Source organism: Dermacentor albipictus, chromosome 1 (assembly GCF_038994185.2).
Source record: "Dermacentor albipictus isolate Rhodes 1998 colony chromosome 1, USDA_Dalb.pri_finalv2, whole genome shotgun sequence".
Classification (NCBI taxonomy): domain Eukaryota; kingdom Metazoa; phylum Arthropoda; class Arachnida; order Ixodida; family Ixodidae; genus Dermacentor; species Dermacentor albipictus.
In genome coordinates, this window is record NC_091821.1 from 164,439,190 (window position 1) to 164,458,925 (window position 19,736).

The 19,736-nt window shown below is 42.3% G+C and overlaps 1 protein-coding gene across 9 annotated transcripts in view; it reads right to left on the reverse strand.

Annotated features, from left to right (window-relative positions):
* Nucleotides 1–388: 388 nt before the first annotated feature.
* The window catches only part of LOC135911392 (MAM and LDL-receptor class A domain-containing protein 1-like), a 265,122-nt gene continuing 245,774 nt past the window's right edge, over nucleotides 389–19,736 (reverse strand). For 8 of the 9 annotated variants that reach the window (XM_070528718.1, XM_070528725.1, XM_070528726.1 and 5 more), the window contains 12 exons: nucleotides 19,457–19,582; nucleotides 18,818–18,976; nucleotides 16,723–16,868; nucleotides 12,413–12,611; nucleotides 10,444–10,584; nucleotides 9,356–9,385; nucleotides 8,586–8,771; nucleotides 7,064–7,189; nucleotides 6,744–6,896; nucleotides 4,411–4,507; nucleotides 831–888; nucleotides 389–518 (listed from right to left, as the gene is read on the reverse strand). In XM_070528718.1, the coding sequence (XP_070384819.1) occupies nucleotides 471–518; nucleotides 831–888; nucleotides 4,411–4,507; nucleotides 6,744–6,896; nucleotides 7,064–7,189; nucleotides 8,586–8,771; nucleotides 9,356–9,385; nucleotides 10,444–10,584; nucleotides 12,413–12,611; nucleotides 16,723–16,868; nucleotides 18,818–18,976; nucleotides 19,457–19,582 (1,469 nt within the window). In that variant the 3' untranslated portion in view covers nucleotides 389–470. Of the gene's footprint in view, nucleotides 519–830; nucleotides 889–4,410; nucleotides 4,508–6,743; nucleotides 6,897–7,063; nucleotides 7,190–8,585; nucleotides 8,772–9,355; nucleotides 9,386–10,443; nucleotides 10,585–12,412; nucleotides 12,612–16,722; nucleotides 16,869–18,817; nucleotides 18,977–19,456; nucleotides 19,583–19,736 lie in introns of those variants that run through there. The other variant, XM_065443661.2, reaches the window with a different exon arrangement.

Consider the following 19,736-nt stretch of genomic DNA (forward strand, 5'->3'; position numbering starts at 1 on the left):
GCGGGTAATTCATACGTGCTCTGACTTCTGCGTGTTTGCCTTCGGTTAAGGTGAAAGCAATGGGTCAATTTCCACCCACTAAACTTAGACGCAGAATACCGCGTCGACCTCTGTCCTGATAAGGCCATTGTGTAGCTGATGTTTGTAGGAAAAGTTCGTTTAAATGGAAAGTGCGCCACTAATTCAGAACGGTAAGACATTATGTGACGAACGCTTGTTATGAACGTTACCCTGTACAAACAAGAATATAGTGTAGTACATGAGAAGTTTCTTTTCTTTATTTGCTTTGAATAGATGTTAATAAGATCTCTTTATTGTGTTTGATTAATGTAGCTTGCCTTGACAGTGTAGTTCGTACTGTGGGTAGAAAAATTTGCACAAGAAAACAGTGATTTCCGAGGTATATTTTATTTTAGCTTTCAGGTAGAATAATAATAGAGATAAACACTGGCGTCAGCCACAACATCCATTCAACAGTCGCTGCAGCGGGGGTTAACTGCCGATGTGCTGGTGTCTCCCTGCATTAAAAATAATACAAAGGTCAGAATCCACGTCGAAACGTTTTCAACATAAATGATGCAAATTAACGTCTAAGTTATTTACGCTGAAAATTGTTTCGGGATGCACAGACTCCGTTTCGTATAAGTGGTCCCCAAACTATTCTCTGTTACAGGAAGAGCACTAATCTACTATTACTAACGAGTCCAACCGACTACTTTATTGCAGCATTGAACACTGCTCATAACATACAGATTTAATGACAAATAAAGTAAAACAAACAATGATTATAGTTGAGGTAGCACCACACATAGAAAATATTGAGAACTCACCTCATCGAGGCACAGCCCGTAAGTTGGGTTGTTGATCGTTACAGTCGCAGTTTCCTCCCTAAAAAAAAGATGGCGCGAATGATGGTATTGTTAATGAGACCCAAGTAACTCAGTCTTCTCTCAGAAAACTAATCTCTGCAGTAGTATTTATCAAAAGACGGAAATAATGCCAACATGTCTAATGCTACACGGCTAATGCAACATGTCTAATGCAGCTCCAGCCATGAGTCCGGAGCTGCTGCATTTTTAGAATTCATTATACGATAACATCGGCGTGGTTTTAATACCCCCGCTGCTTTGTTCAAAGCACGCTTAAGGCAAAGTTAGCGCAGACTCAATGCAACGTAGGCGCACACATAATTAGCCCTCCTTTCCATACCTATGCACACTACAAATATATTAGACTAGCGATTGAATGCGGGAGCTTCTATTCATTGACTGTATTTATTATAATTTTCGGAGATGCTGGCAAGCGATAAGTCACAGGTGTTTCTACAACATTAATTTTTGAATGGATTAAAGGAGGAGAAGCAATTCGTTAACACATGCAACAATAAATTGAGATATGGCGCTTTACGCGTAGTCTGTGGCAGTGTGAAGTCAAATGTTTTCTAAGATAGAGGCAAAAATCACTATTTAACAAGAGCGAACAAAATATTTCAGGATATCCTTAGTTTTGTGTTACTGCACAAAATTGATCAGAGACAACAAAGTCCTCCCAAAAACTTATCGCATAATTCTCGATGGTGAAAAAACAAAAATAAAGCATTCCTATGCCATACACAAATCAACCACTTTTTTGACCAATAATGACACCATCAGTACGATGTTCTGACACGAAAATATTCAAAAAGCAGTGCACAGGTATTAATAGTAGGTCAGATGACCTAGACAAGGTTTATAAAGCAACAAAATGAACTGATTTCGGGAGTCGTCCCCACAGTAGGTTCAGTTTATCGTCCGCGTGGTTTATCTTAAAGGACGGAAGATCGTAGAAGGACAGAAAATCATATCATGCAAATTAGGGGTTTTGTTGAGATCTATTCCTCACTATGCGTTGCAGTTTGCATTTTCTACGCAAGTAACTTCAATAATAAACAGTCATTGTTGAGTTTTGGGACAGGAGGTGGGATCTTCCAATAAAAGCGCTGCCTTCCGTGATATGAGCTTAAAAATCGCTCAGATTTTATAACATATCCTTTTTCTTCATCCTGAATAAGTTTGAGTGCTGGTGCACCGAAAAGAAAGCGAAATATTATGTATCAGCTCAACATAATTCATCTCGTTTCTTATTAAGTTAACGATATATATATATATATATATATATATATATATATATATATATATATATATATATATATATATATATATATATATATATATATATACATACATTAGAATTATGAGCACAAATGAACCGTTCTTTTTTTATCAAAGACACAAATGACTTAGATGAGGTCCAACAAAAGCGGGATAAAGAAGAAAGAACGTAAGAACGTGGATATCAAGGGCCGCTCGATTTTACATGGTTTCACGATGATTGCAGGAGTTCTGATCTGTTATTATTTATCGGCTTACTTATTTTACGTTCGACTTATCGTAAATATAAAAAGGTATATTTACTTATCAATAGCGCCTTTTCACTGCCTATAGTAAATACTATTTTCAGCGAACTCCACGAGGCGATGGTGGTGGCCGTGTGGACTAACGCGCACCAGTCTCCGTCTTCCATGCCCTCTCCGCAAAAACATGTTTTCTTTTACTTCGAACACATTTTTTCCAAACCTCACAAAAGCTGCTCGAATCATGTTACAACAAATAATTTACGTGCCCAAGCGAACGTCTTCAATTAAACTAACTACATTATTTAAGTAGTTACAAACTTTGCTGAACGTGTTTATACTGGAAAGTTGAAGGCAATGCAAGCCGAAGTTATTGGCCTCGCATTATTTGTAGAATTTACCTGATTGCGCACGCCTCACTGCGAAGACCAGCTCGTGGAGTGACCTTCTTGTGACGTATCAGGGCGGCGTAAATTAGAGCTGCCTTCACACTCGGCTCTTCCCACGAGCTGCTTCCCATTGGCGCAGTGCGAAACTCCTAAGTGGATGCACAATCACTGCACCAGCAAGCGCGAAACGGCCCAATTTATAGCGCCGTGTAGCCCAGCTTCATTTCACGCCGCCTTGCTTCGTCAAAAGGAGGCTTGCATTGCGAGCCACCCTACGCAGTGCTACGTGCGTGTTAAGTTCAACAGATAATTTGAGGCCAGTTACTCCGGCTTGCATGGCAATGTTGCAATTTTCAGGCACGGAACTGCGACTTTTACGGGGATTCCCTTCAACTTGCCAATACACACATGGGCCGGAAAGCTTGTAATTAAGAAGCTAATTATTATAATGATCGTAATTAGTGAATTGATTGCATTGGTTCTTCCTGCAAGTGATGTCCGCCTGGGCACATAGTTAATATGTATTGGTGTCATACGAGTAACTTCACTGGAAAAATTTTTTTAAGTATTCGAAGTAAAAAAATGCTATATACTGCAAGGCCTATCAGCTTTAAATATTCATAACTTGGGCACCTGACCAACAAGTGCCATAAAAAACGTGCACACTAATTGCTTTCAGAAGATTTCTGACAGTTTTGTGTGTAAGGCGATGCACAAACGTTTCGTCCGTGTGTTCTTTATTTTTTTATGTTGGTTCGGTTGCCTTGTATGTTATGATGTGGCACGGTAGTTTCAAACTGTGTTACTTTTTGCTCGCACGGTTAATTTGGTCGTAATTTTTTACGCCTTTACAATTTGTTACGTTGTACTATCATCGTGCATGCATTCATTGCAAACATACAGGTTTTCGTGCACAGACAATGTGTATAAGTGTATCGTTAAAGTATGCCTGTACAGCCCTTGCTGATTGTAAAATTAGGAGTAATGGGCGCTGTATTCGCACGCCAACATCTTATACATTGTATCAGAAAAGAACGAAAATAAAAATCGCTTCTCGTCACTTCCAAATAAGCTGACGATATGAGTGTATGTGAGAGTCTCACTTTAAATTATTCTGAATCTGTGCCAAGGTCGCCTCCTAACACGCCAACCTTAGTGCCAATTAAGCTTGTCAAGCTAAGAATTATTATAGTCTTTAACAAAGCCTACTAGGTAACCAATTAAATAATTACAGCACCTGCATACGAAAGAACGATACATGCCCACCTCCTTTACGTTTCCGTTTACGTTTCCATCCTTGGTCAGGCGATTGTTTCGAATTGCAATATCATCAATATGTATATTTTACCTGACAAATCTGACACACCTCGAAAAGGAATTTTTATGTGCATTCTGCGTTAGCAGAGAGGCGATGTCATCATTGATGCGAACACCTTTTAAAACTGAAGGTCATATTCGGGATTGATCTTCATTTGGCAATGACCTATACATTGGCGATTCATGGCAGCAAGCCAAGACCTAAGACTTATTTGCTTGCTGATTTAGGACGTCGTTCTTATAGAAAGCTGGTGTAGTAAGAGGCACGTCAAAGTTCATTTGGTCCCCCCCCATTTTTTTTGAGCAACTCACCCTGTTGAAAATCTTCTTCTCCAAAAATAGACGGCCACGATGACAGAAGCAACCACAAAAATAATTAAAAGAGGCGCCCCGTAAGACCAACCAGCCACTAGAAAGAAAAACAATTTTAATCAAAAATTACTGCCAGAAGTCATATGTTCTCAACACTAGGAGCCCTATAAGGTAAAACAATTGCATTCTGATTTTATTCCAATCTTCTAATGTCAAATTTACGTAACCGACTACGCAAGCATCGGGCGCTGACCTGCAGCGGAGTTTGAACTGGCCAATGAAACACTCTCACTATAGGAGGTCACTTTTGTTTGCTTTCAAAGCCAGTAGCATTGCCTACTCTGACAGGATATTTTTTATTAAATTGGCTAACAAGAGGCGAGGAGCTTGCAGAAATGGTGAAGGTTTCGATGGGGTCGAGCTAGTGCAGTGATAATCGTGAGAATAGAATGGTGCCGACGTCTGCGATTGGTCCGCTTCCGCTTGCTTAGCTTGGGGTGCCTATGGCGTGCAACGAGGAGTGCCGCAAAAACGGATCCTCAGTGAAGGAGAGTAACCTGAGCGATATCTCGTATGTGCCGAAAGAGTTATACTGCCATGCGAAAGTACTTATTAGACGCAAAGACTCAGGGGCAGCACCAATCAGCCAGTTCCAGAGTGACCAACGGGCATCCATATATTCCTTTTAGAACGGACCAGTCATCGGCGATACCAAAAATATAGGAGTTTTGTTCGGCATATTAAAGCATCTTTAGTGCGTAAACGTAACTTTGACGTGGTGAGTTTTCACGGTTTAGTGACGTCGCGTGACAGACAGGTGATGTGGGAGCTGCTCCAAAATTTTTTCCGATAGCGGAGGACTCATTGCAACATAGGCGTAGAATCGGAAAAAAATTTCCATCTTTTGTTGGGCTTGATCACGTATAATCAGGGTGTGAATGTCACGTTACTTGTATTTTCTGTACTTTTTTTTTCGTTTCTGATCCAGTGAATTTCCCACGATGTTTCTCTATATTCATGGATTTTCTTTAAGCATATATTTGCCTGTTGTTTGCATTGTTTTTGTATTTTCTTGAGTTTTTGCACTTTCTGCAAGTTGATTTTCTCCTGTGCTTTTGTATGGAATTGATGCCATGCTATGGTGCACGGACCCAGTCAAACCTTTTCAGGCTTTTTGTCCGTGCTCCAAACATCTGACAGATGTTGAATAAAGTTGAATTGAATTGAATTGAATTGAATATCAGTTGGGACGTTTTCGCAGTTTTCGTGAAGTCGAGTCACAGACAGGCGAAGTCGGCGTGGCCCAAAAGTCTTCGGCCAATCGTGGAGGGCTAATGGAAGAAATGGAACACAAACAGACTGGAATAGCTTTACATTATAGTGTCCTAGGATTGGAAAAATGAATTTTGAATTTTTCGAGCAGAAATACGATGTGCACTGAACCATGTAGCGAGCTTAATTTCTCTGAAGAACTTCAGTTTGGCCTAGTTTGTGTTTACTGCAAATCATGTTGACCGCAAACAAAATTTTCCGCTGTCCCCGTCTTTATTTGCGGTCGATGTGATATGCAGCTAATTTCTCTGGTCGACTGCTGTTAAAATGTCATGCATCAATAGTGGGGACCCAAGCGTATTTTGTACGTTAAGAATAATATTTTAAATTCATTCAAATATTTTTTTTACGTCCCAAAGCCACAATCTGACAATAAGAGGCGCTGTAATGGGGGACTTGGAAATAAGTATGACAACCTTCATTATTGCCTGTCCAGCGCTCGGTAGTCGAGCGTTTTTACTTGCTGGCGCCACTGGAATGCAGCCGCCGTAGCCGAGAATCGAACCTGTCACTCCGTGTTCAGCAGCAGCAGCAGGACACCATTGCCCTAAGCCACTACGACGGCCCTCGGTATTTCTTTGAACGGGTGCAATTTCTTGAAACGAAGTTATAATTGCAAGAAACAGAGTTTTCGAAAATTATCTAAACACAGTGTGATTGTGAATAGACTGGCGCGATGAAATACATTTAGTAATAGGGGAGGGCAAGCTTGAAAAGTAGGCTTATAGCCGAATTGTCTCTGGTGAATATCAAACATTAAAGTGGAACGACAGCCTCGTTTAAAAGTCCCCTATATCACGCAGTACTGCTGCCAAATGCTTCTATTGTTTAAGTTAGATCGTTATAGGCCAGCGCGGTCGCATCTAGCAGAAAATCAGCGCGCTTGATTTTTGATAGGCCGCATTGTATTAGATGATTTAGTGTACATATATGCGTTGTGGACCACTTGGATAGTGTGAAAAGGCCCCGATAGGCACCACTCATATCTAGGAGGAACGTACCGTGGGTCTGCGTCAGTGGAAATGGAGGTCCCACGGTGAGCTCCCGGTCGCAGCGGTTTCCCCCAAAGATGCCTAGGCAGGCGCACTGCGGAGCACCTGTCCTTCGTGCCAGCTTGCAGCTGCCTCCGTTGCGACAAAAGTAATCAGGGCAGGCTGTACCAAAAGCAAAGGAGAGCGTAATGCATTAGTGTTCGCTCTTAAAAAGCAGAGCGATGGAAAAAACGAATTGTGGGCCGAGTACACTGAACTATTCTTGCACAGCTTCTGCACTTCGAGTAGGGAATGAGCGACTCAGATAGTTTGACTTCAAAGATACCGACCGTTGCAGAGAGATTCATCTGATCCGTCGTTGCAGTCGGCACGGCCATCGCACAGCTTGGATTTGTGCAGACAGGATGAAGGGTCCCGGCAGTAGAAGTAACTCTCAGGGCAAGTGCCTTTGCCATCTGCGTGCATTATAATCCCGAACGAAAACGTTGATTTCTGATATTCTGGAAATGCGGCGTAGACATGTGCGACGAGAATAGCCACCGGACGCAAAATGTTTTCACTTATTGCGCAATCTCCCTTTTATGCGCTAGATACAGTACACGATGAAGGTTCTTTGGCATGATATTATTTTGCAAGTGCCACTTCGGCAACGTCAAGTCTAAGCTCTCGTGTAGCGCTACTCTGGGATAATTCATCGCGAGCGTTCCTTTTAGTGCACCGCCCTTGTTGAGGCTCCTACGCGCAAGTGGAGCTGGTCAATTCCCGAAGCAGACTCAAAAAAGCACTCCCCGGTACCTTTCAGCTTGGAATAAACGAAAAAAGAGCGGAAAAGGCCAGTCCCCTGTATGAGTCCCTTGGGAATCCCAAAAGAAGTGCGCGCGTTTAGTTGTGTTGTTTTAGCTAGCATCCGGCTGCATTACGACCGCTTACGTAGGTAGCAAAATGGGAGTATAGCAGTTCTTCGAACTCGTGGAGCCCTAAGGGTTATACGCAGCATTTTTGTTTTAACCGACAACTTTATTTATTTTGAGCAGAGAAAAGGAAATAATCCTCCTGACAAGTCTGAAGGAAAAACATAGACGACGGTCTGTTTCGGAAAGTACTCACCATCGCGAACTTTACATGTTACTTCACTAAAATTCTGTGTTACATATTGCCACCCCAGATGATGTTTACCGCATTCCCTTATCAGTATCCTTAAAAGAGTGATACTCTCAATCGGCAAATTGTGCTGAGATTCGACAATTTTCCCGAGCTTCAGTGAAGGGCTTAACTTTAGAATCGTGCCCAACTTTGGAGGCAATGAATCCATGAATCCTACAGCGAAGGTATTTCTCACAACAATGAGTTTTCTCCGGAGCGAGCATGATAAATTATTCTGTCTGTAAACTTGTAAGCTTGTCTTACCTATATATTCAGGAATGTAACAGCCTCATAACGTCTCCTTTCTGGAAGTGGTGTAGTGAAGTCAAATTCACAAGTATGCCTAAATTAACACGCGTGCTCTGCCTAAATAAATACGAAAGCACGAATAAGAACAACTTTGTTGACAGCCTTAACATCAAGGTGGCATTCGGGGATTGTCGCTTTCGGGTCGAATAAGGCGGCACGGCGATAAACCAGCGGGTGCATAAGTAACAAATGGCACTTCCCCTTGCAAACCTCGTCACTTACTACAATCAAAGACTCAAGCACAGAGAAGACAAGTATTTCGTTTTCGGCCCAAGAAGCTCACATGAGAGAATGAAATTCATCCCGGAGTATTGTTTTCGCGGACCTTTGCTGCTTACACCTACGCAGGCACCACGGTCAAAATGAAGAGAAAAAAAAAGATGGACAAGGATCACGCACCACATTGCCATTCGTCCTCTGCATTCGGGCAGTCAGGCACGCCGTCACAGAGAAGCAGACCAGGAATACAAGGACCATTTCGACTACCACAGCTGAATGCGCCGGGAGCAGCGCAAAGCGAGCTTGGCGTTGAGGACAGTGACCAAGACGCCGGGGACAGTGGGCGACCGGTCGCTTTCCCACTAGCTGAGAGACAAAAGACAGCTATCATCAAATTTCTTTCCGCGTTCAATCGCTTTCATTCAGCGCATACCGCTGCTACGGACAGCTGCGCCACTAGGCCATCACCACGAAAGAGGTCAACAAAACTAAGAACAGAATGTGGTTAGTTCCTTGCACTGACATTTCACATTCTCCAACATATTTCTATCAGAAAGGCGTGGGACCCGTCATAGCCCGGGCGCTGCTGAGGTCGAGGTCAGGGGTTCTTACTCCGGCCGCGGCGGCCGCATTCCGTTACGGATGGAATGCAAGGACGCTCGTGTACACTGTGCATTGAATGCATGTAAAAAAAAACCCGGTGGCCTAACCTAATCCGGAGTCCCCTACTACGGCGTGCCTCATAATCGGATCATGGTTTGGCACGTAAATTCCCACAATTTTAATAATTGTTTAAAGGTGGGGTAATATTATGTTGTACGTACACGTACGTCATTCTGTCTCTATTATTAGCAAAAGTATGGAACTGGAGAATCACTTTCACGCAGGGGCTATTTACAATTGCGAATCAAGCACTGTCACGAAACAATTATATCGTTCATATATCTTACCTGTTGTTGCTCCTGCTTTGCATGTCATTCCTGTAAGTATAAAGAAGGATACTTCATATACTTGCGCCAAAATGCCCCGGTTATTGTTCTTCCTCGCCGTACACGCATGCATCACGTAAGGCAATTTTTTTAAGTCGGCTCATTTCCTGCTGTTTAGCAGCGTTAGGGGTTTCTTTCTGCTTTTTTTGTAAATCGTAGTCCGCATTTTAAATCTCAGTCCTAGGAGGCCATTTCCTGCTTTCATTATTCTCGATGTGTTTTTCTTTTCCTGCACTTCTTTCGTGTTCAAAGGCCCAGTAACAACTCAAATTCTAGTATCGGGAGGATTTTAAGCAGCTTACCACCGGTATACATTAACAAAAAGAGCTGGTCAAACTTGGCACACTATAGTTATTATACCACCTGTTTCTTTTTTCTTTTTTTATATCGCGTGGATCATACAGCGTAATGCAGTCTGTTCAGGTGGATTACGAGAAAGGCGGGCGGACAATACTTGAAAAAATAATTGTATTCGTCCGAGTCTTCAGCTAAAATATTTAACTTTATTCACTTTAGGAAATACGTTGTAATTGTGAGATACAATTACAATACAATACAATACAATACAATTACAATACAATTACAGATACAATACAAATACATTACCGTTCCACTTGGGAAACCCAAGTGGAACGGTAATGTATTTCTTATCACATTTTAGGGACCCATACCTCCGAAGTGGTGCTAGTTTTAAACTTCTGCTAAGCAGACATACCTTAATCGTCTTACTGCTCGACCTCAGTTTCGCAATTGCAACATGCGCAATAAAGTGAAAAATTAAAAAACATATTTAGTGAGCTCTCTAATCAACTACCAGGACATTTTAATTTGTCATACAAGTAAAGTTCGCCTCTTCAGGCAATCCAGCTGAACAGGTCGAACTGCGCGAATTGCTTCATGCGACAATTTAGAAATATCCTCGAAATAAAAAAAAACTGTTACATTTTCTTAATTTCTTAGCATGCCGAGCATATCCTATAACACAGAACGGATGCTGAACATGAATTCTTGTTCAAATAGTGCTGATTAGAATTATTGAATATACAAACCACAGTCTGTTTCATCACTGCCGTCTTCGCAGTCATTCTCGCAGTCACAAACGAAACTTCGGGGGAGGCACATCCTCTTGTCCGCGCACAAAAACTCGTCTCGGGTGCACAAGGACGGATGTTTTTCGGTATGACCAGTACCTGAAAAATTGAGAAGAACATTAGCCATCGAAGCGCAGCTGCCATATACGACTGCAATTCTACGTATAAATATTTTACTATGCAAGCTATTCCAAGCTTATGTCTTTGTCGTATTATGCACGACTGTTACGGCACAAAGCAATTCCAGCATCTGCAAGACATTTCCCGCAATTTCTTCTCAAAGGAATAATGACGACATTTCTTGCTTCAGATGCTTGTGTTATTCACTTCATTAATTTTAAACAGCGTAAAAAAAACGCACGGTCAAGGAAGAGCAGGGGACGAACGCTGCGTGCGTGTGCGTGTGCGTGCGTGTGCGTGTGCGTGTGGGTGTGTGTGCATGCGCGAGTATTTTTGCGTTGTTTAAAATGTATGATCCATAAACAACTACATCACGCCCAAAGGCTTCTCAGTTATCGTTTATTCTTTATACATGGCTACCACTAACCGATTGTTAATCGCGAACGTTGCCGAGAAGTTATTTTACTATGTTTTAAACGACCGTGAAGCCGGATGACCTTTAACCACAGTACGTGGCGACACTGGCATCAACATGACACGTTCTGTGGTTCTATTTGTGACGTTCCACGTGGACTTCTGACGTCACCAGTTGGGTAAATTCGGGGGGAAAAGGGCATCGTTTCTCTATCTGGTTGCTCGCCTGCTGGTTTTAGACTCCTACCTCACCGGTGTGTGCCGTCAAATAGAGTCGCGTGCGATTTACATCAGAACGCGTTGGCGGGCTAGTTCGCGCGAATCCATAATTACTTTTTTAGTGCCAAAATTGCCTATAAGGGAATGACGCAATAAATGATGTCAGTTGAGAGTAACGCCTTGTCCTGGGTCGTCTTTCTTGTGTCCGTTGTCTTGCGATAAATGAAGTAATTATGGGATGTATATCTCTAAGCAGACCGTCACAAAAGGACATCGATGTGTGGTACGACTGGGTCCCTCTAAGCAGAAGGACGGCATCGTGGTAACTGTAACATGTAATTCGTTTGAATAATAATATTTCTTTACTTTTTTTCTTCGTTGCTTACAGAAACTCATTGCTAGAGCGACAATGAGGATGACCACGATTCAGATTGCCGCGATTCAGCAGGGAGAATACAATTTGGCACGTGCATGCCTATAGCAGGCGAACTCTGCCGCCAGCAATTACACCACTTAGCTGGCGCGCTTCTGTAGTTAGTGGTTTGTCAGCCTGCATGATTAATTGTCAGGCCACGTTGCCAGCTACAATACAATCAGCGCTGTCTGGCGCTCGACTAGCTGCGTATTCTTAAACTCCTTCTCAAGAAAAGCCAGTACTTCTCAGAATTAGCACCCCCATTATGAATTATTCATTTTGCTGGAGCGTTGGCAGTTGCCTCCCGCTATTTTTCGGTGCAGAGCAGTTCATGAAAGCTTAAAAAGCGACTATAATGCTTGTACCAGTACTCTTTAACGTTCTGCTAGTCACTTTGCTGACCAAATGAACGCAAATGACAAACCTTCCAGAACCTTGATACGCGCTCCTGTTCCAGCAGGCCCTCATTATTCACACATCAGCTAGAAAGTAGCACCTAGGAAAGAAAACGCCTACGAGGCAGATAGACTGGGCGACAATGAAACAAATCAACATAAAAAAGCAAAAGGGAGGGAAATGCACGGGAAACAGTTGCAATGGCGCTAAGCTTGACGTTGCTCGCGAGGTAAAAGGCACACCACAACTGCCTTCCCAGTATTGAGCAGCCATAATTCAGTGCCACCGAGCTCCAGAAACAGTGCAGAGCGCGAATACATCATATGAAAAGGTACAGCAGCACAGGAGAGCACACGCCTTCACCTCCTAGCAGGCAAGAAGGTGTGAAGGTCACTTCGTCGATGGCGATGTCAGTGAGTGCGTCGCCTCCACGCTGTGCAAGGAAGGCGACCGTGAATGGCTGCGGGTGACCGATCATCACGTGCGCATACACCCACAGGGATCCCTGAGGTCCAAGCTCTTGCCACATGGGCAGTCTCGAGCCGCCACCCTCTGTCTCTACCTAGAAAGTGTGCAGAGACAGCTACGGTTTAACGACACCGCTAAAGGCGCAAGTCGTGCAAAAACAAGCACCTACCACCAAGAAATTGTGATGCACATTTTTACACATTTTTTGGCCAGAAGCAAGATACCACGAAAAAAAGCGAAAGAAAGGATTCCCAGACCGTATTTTAAACTGCGGAGTGCTACAGGCACATATCGGAACAGCGGCACGCCGCGCTTCGACTCGGCAGTGAGTGCAGGGCAAATCATGCAACCTGCTCCTTCAAAGCAAAACTTTCTTTGCTTACCCTTCAGGGGTTCGGTCTAATCACGTGGGGACGCAAATTTCTCGCCGAATAGACGACTTGTATAATACGGAATGCTGACCGACAACGTAGCGTGTCAGTGGGAGAACCTTTGTTCTGCATAATCAAACAATCAATCACGACATAAAACCGTACATAGTATAATGTCCGTTCATAGGCAGCTCTAAAGCAGGAAGACTTCTTAATGGAATAGCGCGTAATATGCAACAGTTCATAGCAGAGTGTGAGTGTAGCTCAGTTGGTGATTCATGATTTTGGGAAGTAACCGCAAGCAAAACACGAGACTTGAAGAAAGGGACAACACGAAGCGGTTTGTGTTGTCCCTTTCTTCAAGTCTCATGTTTTACTTCTCAAGATATTGCAACAGTTCCTTGTATTTTCTTAAATTTTTCATGCCTTACCTACACCATCCTTGGGCCACTGAGTATGTTCCGATGCAGAATGCGTGTGGAAGCCCTAAATGTATTTAGATGTGTGTTTTACTTCTCTGTGCATGCACCTGTCTTCACCAATTTTTCCTCAGAAAGCATCATGCAAAGCCTTCGTCTTTGTGACATCACTGCGTCGACGTCTCACATTGTGCGTCCGCCTAATTGGGTGCTTACATTTCGGCATAAATTCTGAACTATGTAATGCATAAACATAAGTATTGGATGACATTAAAGTTGTGACCTGTGTGGTGCATAAACGTAAACACTGCATGATAATACACGTTGTTATAGCATGAAAGTAAACACACTCCTACGCAGCGCATTTAATGATCACTTCACATAGATTCCAAACATGCACGTTGGATCTCCAAAGTTTGTTTTCTCCCTGTCAGCAAATTGACAAATTTTCGTTTTTCATTTCACACAGACCTGCGTATTGATGTAGGAGGAGGAGGGAAAGAGCTAAGGAGAAGACAGGGAGGTTAACCAGAATAACGTCCGGTTGGCTACCCTACACCGGGGGAATGGGAAGGGGGGAAACAAAGATCACAGGGAGAGAGAGGAGGGAAGGAAAGAAGGAAATTGCGGCGAGTTCGCTGACGCGTGTGGTCTTACAGAAATTAAATACTGACGCAGACATGGAGAACGTAGACACGTTTCTTGATCATGGCGCCACTGGTTCCGTGATAAAAGCCGCGCTCTTGCTTTCGGCAGGTAAAAGCAACACTGGCGTTCTTTCTATTTCGGCAGTGCTAAGCTACATCACGTGCCGCGTTTTTCTCGAGACTCCAGCAGCTGAATGTGAAATCAGCATACTGTCAAATTTTATGAAGTAAAATGAAGTTGTCTTCGAGTACCACTGCCTTTAATCTTCAAATTTAGGCGTATACTGTAATCATGAAATTTCACAATTAAAAATTGTGTTAATTATGTATTTGCTGACTACGTGATCACGGAAATTGAGTCTCCCAAACGCCCCAGCGCATAAACCCTTTGTGCAAACCAGCATTTGCGTAGCCAGTATAACATTTTTGTTAAGGAGGAGAAGGAAAAAGAGAGAAAAACATGTATGTTTAGCCATTGTATAGACCGGCCATACAATGGGTAAACAATGTTAAGTTGAATTAACAGACTGGCTGTTTGGGTTTAAGTCAATGCAGTTGACAATAAGATGAGAGAGAGATGAAGATGGCACGAGATGTAATGCGGACGACGGATAGCCCGTGGTCATTAGAGATACAGAGCGGGTGCCAGTAAAAGAAAAGCGCCGTCGAGGACGCCAGATAATTAGGTGGCGTAATTAAATTAGGAAATTTGCACGCATAAGATGGGGTCAGCTGACGCAATGCAGGAATAATCGGAGGTTGCTGGGAAAGGCGTTTGACCTGCAATGGACCTATATAGGCTTATGATGATGATGATAGACCAGATGACTACCCTCTGCTGTGCTAACGGAGTGACGGGAATGAAAGATGATCGAAGAAGGGACGAGTATAAGTGAAAAAGGGCGAAAGGAAATGGGTGTGAGCATAAGTAGGCGAAGCAAACGAACACTACACACTGCGTTTCTATATATAAGTATATATATATAAGTTTCTCTATATATATATATATATATATATATATATATATATATATATATATATATATATATATATATATATATATATATATATATATATATATATATATATATATTGACACGTGTACTTATATTTAACAGGCGACCACGTTTCGCCACCTAACAAATGTTATCGCACAGCGCGGGACGCGTCTGCATGTATCCGAAGTTTCTGGAAAGTTATCGATGCTTCTATCCGCTGCCTGTTGTCGCCGAACCTTGTGTTATCAGATTTCATTGCGTGACTCGAATGTTGTAGAACTTTGTGGAAGGCATGCGGGTCCGAACGATTAGTCTGTAACATTCGATGACTGCTGTATAAAAGCCGACGCACTTGACCCGCTGATCAGATTTCCGACGATCGCCGACCGTGTTCGCCGCAATCGTTGTGCTATAAGTGTAGCCTGTTTTTGTGGGCACAGGTTCGCCCAATAAAAGCTAGTTTTGTATTCCACCGTATTCTTGCTTTCTTCACCGTCACTACCCCGTCACGTGTACTTATATTTAACAGGCGACCACGTTTCCCCGCCTAACAAATATAAGTACACGTGTCAATATATATATATATATATATATATATATATATATATATATATATATATATATATATATACATATATATTCTTTCTTTCTTTCTTTATTGTTTGCTTCACGGACTCTCTCCGTGTAGGGGGCAGAGGTAAAGGCAAAATGCCTGACAGAGCCTCTGCGCCCCTACAGTTCAAGGCAGCATGACATATCATTCACATACATATTTGTCGAACATATCTTTTACAGCACACAGCAACGAAAAATTCAATTATTCAGAACACATGTCTCCAAAGCATTACTTTTGATTCAACGTGATAGATTTCGAAAAACCAGAAGATACATACGCAATAAGTATTACATAACAATAAAATTGGCTTACACCAGAAGTCAACAAAGAAAATAAAGCCATAGAATCACTTGCTCGAAAATAAATAGCACATACAGTAAGTAGATCAGTACATAGAAACATTTCAGAAAAAAAAAACGAAGGTTCAGACTAATACACAATGTAAATGCCGAAACAATGGCAAACATGAGTTACAAGCGCTGAGAAAAATCTGTAACATAACTGAGGTTACATGTGTTATCAGGGATGAGCACAAGTTACTCAAAATGAAAATGCAATGTCACTGCCCACTAATAGGTTTTACAGTCATTTTTGAAGCTGTGGAAGGATTGTGTGTATTGTACGTTAAAGTGATTACTGTTTAATATATTAATCGTTTGATAATTCAATGTTTGCTTTCCGTAATTAGTTCTTGTGGCGGGCTTTACATAGTGTGGTTTACGTATTGGGTATGAGGTGCAACTGTCGACAGGTATTGTGTGCAGCCTATTTTTATATATCCACTGGAGTAGTTTGAAATAATAAACTTGATCTGCTTTAAGCATGCTATATTTAATGAAGAGTGGTTTTGTTCGGAGTCCTCGTTTGTCACCCACATAGTTTTCACACATTCTCAATATTTTCTTTTGTACAAGGATTAGTTTGTTGTAGTTTGAAGCTGTCGTAGTTCCCCAGACTAAAATCCCATAACTGAGTTTTGAATAGAAAAGTGAGTAATATAATGTTTGTTTCAACCAGGTGGGTAGTATATTTTGTATTTTATACATGCAGCCAGTAACTCGAGATAGCTGACTTTTTAATTTGTCAACATGAGTATTACAGTATTGTCAACATGAGTATGACAAAGTCAGCCAGCGTGTTCATCTTGTGCTCACCCGGAGAAACTCCATGGATGGTGAACCTCTCATGAAATACCAGAACCTGAGATGGCACTTGTTTTGGCTTGCTGGGAACTGAGGCGTGCGGGCAACTGCTACCGACCCCAGTGGCAGCTCGGTACTGTTGGCGAGCAGGAAATAGGCTGTGAAAAAAAAAACGGGATGTTTGAAGTTCATTTCTTTAACGCATGCTAAAATTGTACATGAGTCGTAAGCATAGCGGGGGGAAAGCTGTGTCGAAAACACAAAGGCAACAGCAGACAATGGTGCAGGAGTTTGCACATAACATCTTTCATGAAATGCACAATATAAATATCTAACATTTACAAAGTTCTACAAACATCTAAAAAATTTTAAAAAGGTACATCACAAACAGATATTTCTCTACAATATACAAGAAGGTTGCTATAGAGTATATTCAACACAGTATTTTAATATCTAGTTTTTTAATAAAGCGCACAAAGCTACCTCAGTTAATTTAAACCGCCTGTGGCTCGGCGTGGCATTCACGAACTCCTATTCATTCCGCATTGGAATGGCCGACAGCCCTACTTGTGACACCTGCGGCTGCGAGGAGACGATTGAGCACCTCCTTTGTGACTGCCCCCGTTACAAAGTGCGATGAAAAGTGCACGTGACCGCGCTTGAAAAACTGGGCAATCGCCCCTTTACAGAGGAAAACGCTCTAGGACACTGGTCCAGACGGGCTTCGGCACTCAAGGCCTTAAGGGCTTTGCTGAAGTTGTTAAGGACATGCGAATTGTGCGACCGCCTTTGAACGTTGTAGCGCGTAGTTTGGCGTTACTGCGTGAATTATTTCTTTTTTTTCATCTTCTTCTTCTTTCTCCTTTTATTCCTTTTACCCCTTTCCCCAGCACAGGGTAGCCAGTCGGTACTTACACTGGCTAACCTCTCTGTCATCCCTTTCCTTTGTCTCCTCCTCCTTAAACCTATTTAGTACGCTGGATACGGATTGTTGTAGTAAGTAGAAACCGTAATACGTTCGGAGTCGTTGAATGTGCCAGTGGTTAGTGTGTCTTGTTAACGTGAGGTCCGATTTGGTTTTAAATTAGCTAAGCTCCGTAATGTATGTGGTTTTGAACACCTTCAGGTCTAAGAGCTGGTGTAAGCTGGTACTCATAAAGAGTCGTAATCTTTAGGGGAACGGAGAAGAAAGAAACAGTTTGCCAGTGTGACTAATTCCTATAACACACATTGCTCTCGTAGAAAGTTTTCGTACACACTAGCATTATACTTATGGCGCATTAAAATTAGGCGTATTTATGCTATTCTGTGTCATGTTACGAACGATATTTAGCGGCGTTCCTTTGAACTTTTGTACCCTCCTTGTTTATCTCAGTTATACCAAACGCTTTTAGCGTCACTACAGTATCCTGAAAATGTATACAGCGATACAAAGCCTTTAGAAGGAAGTGCATTTTCTCTAGCTGCAGTTATTCTTTACCATGGTGATTTTGTGCTTTGTAATGCAGTCATCGACTACACTCACACACACACACACACACACACACGCACACACGCACACACGCACGCACGCACGCACACACATACATACATACACACATACATACATACACCCCCATACATACATACATACATACACACACACATACATACACACACATACATACACACACATACATACACACACACATACACACACACACACACACACACATACATACATACATACATACATACATACATACATACATACATACATACATACATACATACATACATACATACATACATACATACATACATACATACATACATACATACATACATACATACATACATACATACATACATGCATGCACACACACACACACACACACACATACATACATACATACATACATACATACATACATACATACATACATACATACATACATACATACATACATACATACATACATACATACATACATACATACATACATACATACATACATACATACATACATACATATACACACACACACACACACGCACGCACGCACGCACACACACACGCACACGCACACACACACACACACACACACACACACACACACACACTTACTTCCTGGTGTTCCACGATGCGAGCTTGGAGGTCCCGTGTCCTCAGAGTGCGATTCCTTTGCTCGCTTCCAGGATGGTTGTCCGCCAATGTCGTCGACTGTCCAGTTGCAGGCGGCTGCCCAGTCTTCTTCGTCGAAGCTGCAGTCCCCAAAGCCGTGGACTGCAAGTTTAATGGTGTTAACAAAGGCGTGAACGTAACATCAGAAAACCTGCTGTGCGCGATGTTCTACTTCACTTGCAGTGAACAATGCGAATACATGGTACTGCTGCTGTTCTATTACAGCAGCCATGTGAAATAAAATGTTAATATATGTGTAAAAAGGCGACCTCCGTGTTTGTCTTTACGACTAAAACATAATGTTACTGCTGCGACCTGACCTATATATAGCGGCGTAACACCCATCACATCCGTAAGCTCATGATTCCTAACTCAAAATGTGTACAATGAAGTTCTCACAAGTGTGGCTTTTGCATCGCCCGTCCGAAAGTGCTACTGTGTTTGTCTGGTTATAGCGTTCCTCTGTATGCTTCCCAATATACACAGGAACCGATGTGGTTAACACACTCGTCATGAAGAAACACAGCGCTGCCCTGCTGTTTGCCGTTTGGCATGTCCGGAATTGACGACTTGTATACTGACCGCAGTCCCGCTCATCGCTGCCATCTGAGCAGTCTCTGTTCCCGTCACAGCGTTCGAACTGGGAAACACACTGGGCCTGGTCAGCGCACATCCATTCACTCTCCGCGCAGGTGCTGGCATGGTGGTCTGCGCAAACATACAAAAATACTTAAATGGACCTATGAAGCGCAAACCATGGCGATGTAAATTTCAGAACATTCATTACTTTGTCTATGATCGTTGCGAACAGAACGTCTGAAAAGACAATAAAGCCGAAGAAGACACAAATAGCGGACAGTAG